The 4466-nt window shown below is 36.9% G+C and overlaps 1 protein-coding gene across 1 annotated transcript; it reads right to left on the bottom strand.

The window, feature by feature from the left end:
• Window positions 1-350: 350 nt before the first annotated feature.
• G0S2 (G0/G1 switch 2) lies at window positions 351-2040 on the bottom strand. Its single transcript, XM_053704686.1, has 2 exons — window positions 1946-2040; window positions 351-949 (listed from the first exon to the last, which is right to left on the bottom strand). The coding sequence occupies exon 2, from the start codon at window positions 916-918 to the stop codon at window positions 616-618; it is 303 nt and encodes a 100-aa protein (XP_053560661.1). The 5' UTR covers window positions 919-949; window positions 1946-2040; the 3' UTR covers window positions 351-615.
• Window positions 2041-4466: the final 2426 nt, after the last annotated feature.

Raw genomic sequence — 4466 nt, 5'->3', positions numbered from 1 at the left:
TATTATTTACTTTGTATACTCAACGTGGCCTGTGTTACTATATTAACAGTGTACTAAATTTATATTAAAAGTTAAATGAAATAAGACCAGCAGTCAATGTGAGCAGTCAGCTGACTTTGATTAGGAATTGTTTCTTTGTGAACTACAGTAGTATTTACTTTAAAGTGACCAATTTTAACAGCATAGCAGCACATGACCTCTTTCCTTAAACTAATTTGTTTCCAATTGAAACTGAAATTAGTGTTACTGGTGGACACATGAATACTCAGCACATACTTTACTCTTACTGAACACGATCATACAAACCCCCCCCACATTTTTGTTTAATTCAGTGTAATGAGGCAAACGTCTTATATAGTAAAATAAAATATTTATTTAAAAAGCAAAATATAGGCATTTATAATATAAAAACAAAAGGATTAGATGGTTAAGTTTACATTCTCAGTCCCATCAGGTGGGCACAGCCCAAATGTATGTGCAGTGCTGCACAGCAGCAATAAACATTAGTCAGTCCAGGAGTTGCAAAATCTTGACACTTCCATTTACACAAGTAAATTACTCACATCCTTGCACCACACAATGCAACCCAGTCTTAAGTCTGTGAATAGAGGGTAATTAGGATGCATGGCCTCTATTTGCTATGCTTCTTACACCCACAATCTGTGGCTTGTTTTTTTCCAAAAGCACTTCTTTTTTTTCTTGGGTGACTGGTGTTGGAAGTGGAGCTGGATTAAACATCTTGATTTCCTCATCATCATCTCGCCCAGTAAAGGGACTGCACACTGTTTCAACCAGTCCAATGACCACTCCAAAAAAGGCCAGCACACTGCCCAGAACATAGATTTTCACCATCTTCTTGTTGGGTTTCTGGCTCAACATCTCTTTGGCAAAAGGGATCAGTTCATTGATGGTTTCCATGGTGTTGGATTTAGGCTTTTAAATACGCAAACTAGAGAAAAAAAAGCAAAAACAAAAGCGCACCATTATAATCTATTTCACGTGCACATATTTCGTTTACAATCATGCAATTAATACTAGACGGTAATCCAATGGAATTTTAATTTACAACATTCTAAATCCAATATTAAAAACTACTTATATTGTTGACCAGGAGTTTCCATATTCCATAAAATAAAACATGAATTGATGCTGAATAAACTTTTAATTTTAAAAAACTAAATTTATAATGAATTCTGTTCCATTGCAGGTTTTAGACAATTGTATGGTTTTCTATTCATATTATTTAATTTCAGCAAAATAATAGGTCTTCACATTTAGCCTAAATAATGAATGAATACTCCTATTCATAAACACACAGAGTACTGTATATATAGTCATACACTGGCAAACTCACAGAGTACTGTATATATAGTCATACACTGGCAAACTCACAGAGTACTGTATATATAGTCATACACTGGCAATCTCACAGAGTACTGTATATATAGTCATACACTGGCAATCTCACAGATTACTGTATATATAGTCATACACTGGCAATCTCACAGAGTACTGTATATATAGTCATACACTGGCAATCTCACAGAGTACTGTATATATAGTCATACACTGGCAATCTCACAGAGTACTGTATATATAGTCATACACTGGCATGTACTTCTATAGCCCAGACTGCAAAGTAGAAGAGATTCTATGCACTATACAGGATGCTAAAATCTGATGTAACTACACTAAAACATAGTCCATCTTTAGTAGGAATTCTGCACTAATTTAGGAGTGCACAATTATACACATGTACTCAATACAAATAAAAAAACTTATTTAAAAAATATATAATGCTGCCATGCATGCATATAATATAATAATGCATTACTATAATACATTATCCAAATGCTCCAGTATTACTAATTAAAACTATATTAAACATTGATTATTTTTTGTGCATCATTCTCAAACATTTCCTCCAAAGCAAAGCATAACATACCTTAGTATTTTAATTCCTTTGCTAATGTTCAGTTCGTTCCTGTGTTATCGTTATCTCTGTATTGCTGCTGCTGCTAGTCTAGCTGCATTTTAGGAGGTTCAGTGGCTTTAAATCCCAGTCAGTCCCCGCCCACTGTGCAGCGTCACGAGAGCTTGGGGGAGGTGTAACCATGTGCTGATCACGCAGCTTTCTTGGCACTACTAGCCTGTGTGCTGTGGGCTAGCTCTTGTCTCTCTAGGGCTCCCTCCTCGGCATGCTTTGTGCATGCACGTACCATGCAGACCCTACAGCCCACAGTCCCACTATTATCATTAGCTGTTGGGGGAAGGTTGCAGGTTTCCTATTGTGACCATGGCTAGGAGCTTAGTAGTCACGTAGTAAACGTACAGGAGCCTGCCCTGAACCTAAGGTTAGGGAACCCCCCACTCAGAATGTTACTGCATCTGTGTTGAGTGTGATATGAATGCAAAGGCTTTTAATTGTTTTGTTTTGCGACTCAAGTGAACTGGTTAACCCTGATCTCTGTACAATGAAAGTGCAAGATTATCTTAAAAAGCATAATTTTATTTGTATAATTTGTGGAGACAATGCATGTGGTGGATACAATTTTAGCATATAATGCATTTAAATATTGAATATATATATACTGTATATATAGGCTTACCAGAAGTCCCACTTTTAATGGGATTGTCCCGGTTTGGAGGCGCTGTCCCAGTGTCCCACCCAGTTGTTGATTCTGTCCCGGTAGGGTTGCCACCTCCAGGTTTCAAATCATGTGTTCTGGTTTCAGACCACCTGAAACCCAGACACATTATTCAAAATGACTGGACTGTGGCTCTCCAGCATAGTTGGATGCTGTTACTTTGTTACATACAGCCCTGCTTAGCTTAACGTTCTTGTCCTTCAAAGGTTACATTTAGTAATACAGGCTGAGTGAGCAGCATAGGGTTTTTTAAATTTTTTTAGTACTACTTGGTTTATTTTTCTAAGAATTTACCCCCCCTTCCTGACCCCTGGTGACATTGCCGGTAATACACCTTTAGGGGAATCATATGGGTATGACTAGGAAGTACAGACAGGCAGGATTTTTGGCCTGGATCTTGCTTTACTTCATGCAGGATAGCATTTTGGCTGTAATCTTCCTGCATTATGGTATAGAGTAGCCTCTTAAACAGCTTTAGCAGGTATGTGTTTCTTTTTTGCTTTCATTCAATGTTGTATTTATGCCTTATCAGTATTTGGCTCTGTTCCTTAATTAGACACATAAAACTAGGCTTACCAGAAGTCCCACTTTTACTGGGATTGTCCCGGTTTGGAGGCTCTGTCCCAGTGTCCCACCCAGTTGTTCATTCTGTCCCAGTAGGGTTGGCACCGCCAGGTTTCAAATCATGTGTCCGTGTTTCAGACCACTTGAAACCCAGACACATTTTTCAAAATGACTGGACTGTGGCTCTCCAGCATAGTTGGATGCTGGTACTTTGTTACATACAGCCCTGCTTAGCTTAACGTTTGTGTCCTTCAAAGTTTACATTTAGTAATACAGGCTGAGTGAGCAGCATAGGTTTTTTTTTTTAATTTTGTAGTACTACTTGGTTAATTTTTATAAGAATTTAACACCCCCCGACCCCTGGTGACATTGCCAGTAATACACCTTTAGGGGAATCATATGGGTATGACTAGGAAGTGCAGACAGGCAGGATTTTTGGCCTGGATATTGCTTTACTTCATGCAGGATAGCATTTTGGCTGCAATCTTCCTGCATTATGGTATAGAGTAGCCTCTTAAACAGCTTTAGCAGGTACGTGTTTCTTTTTTACTTTCATTCAATGTTGTATTTATGCCTTATCAGTATTTGGCTCTGTTCCTTAATTAGACACATAAAACACATATTACACTGCAGATATTAAATTGTGAAATTGATAATTATGAAAGTGATAATTATGCTTGCTGTTTTGCATTATTTAGAATCTGAGATTTAGATTAATGACTTATTTGCCATGACAACGTAATGGTGCCTTTTTCACTAGGGGGTGGTGTTATGGTCTATTTAAACTGTGTGATTCACTTGTTTGACTGAGGATGGGTAGAGTATCCACGAAACATTACACACATAAAAGCTACTACTTTAAAAGGACCGGTAATTGCCACGCCCCCTTGAGCACGCTCCTGACCACACCCCCACTGGCACTGCACTAGGTGGTCCCAGTTTCACCTCTAAATATTATGGTAAGCCTATGTATATATATATATATATATATATATATATATATATATATATATATATATATATATATATATATTCATATATATATTCATATTTACATTCCTTATAACAATCTTTTTACACAGACATGTCAGTAGTAAATTATTTTTGTTCCAATAAATAAATATTATATATATTATTTATAGTCATTACATATTCTGAAGCTGTTAAAAGGGGCTGCAGAACATTGCAGAGTAAATTGAACAATGTGCAGACATGATAGGTGTATGAAAGACGTGTATATATATATATATATAC

The sequence above is a fragment of the Bombina bombina genome, chromosome 3, assembly GCF_027579735.1.
Source record: "Bombina bombina isolate aBomBom1 chromosome 3, aBomBom1.pri, whole genome shotgun sequence".
In the NCBI taxonomy this organism is placed as follows: domain Eukaryota; kingdom Metazoa; phylum Chordata; class Amphibia; order Anura; family Bombinatoridae; genus Bombina; species Bombina bombina.
Note: the sequence above shows the minus strand (reverse complement) of the source record. Positions and strands in the feature narration are given on the sequence as shown.

Coding starts and splice junctions, on each gene's coding strand:
- G0S2 (XM_053704686.1), bottom strand. CDS start 918: ATGGAAACCATCAATGAACTGATCCCTTTTGCCAAAGAGATGTTGAGC.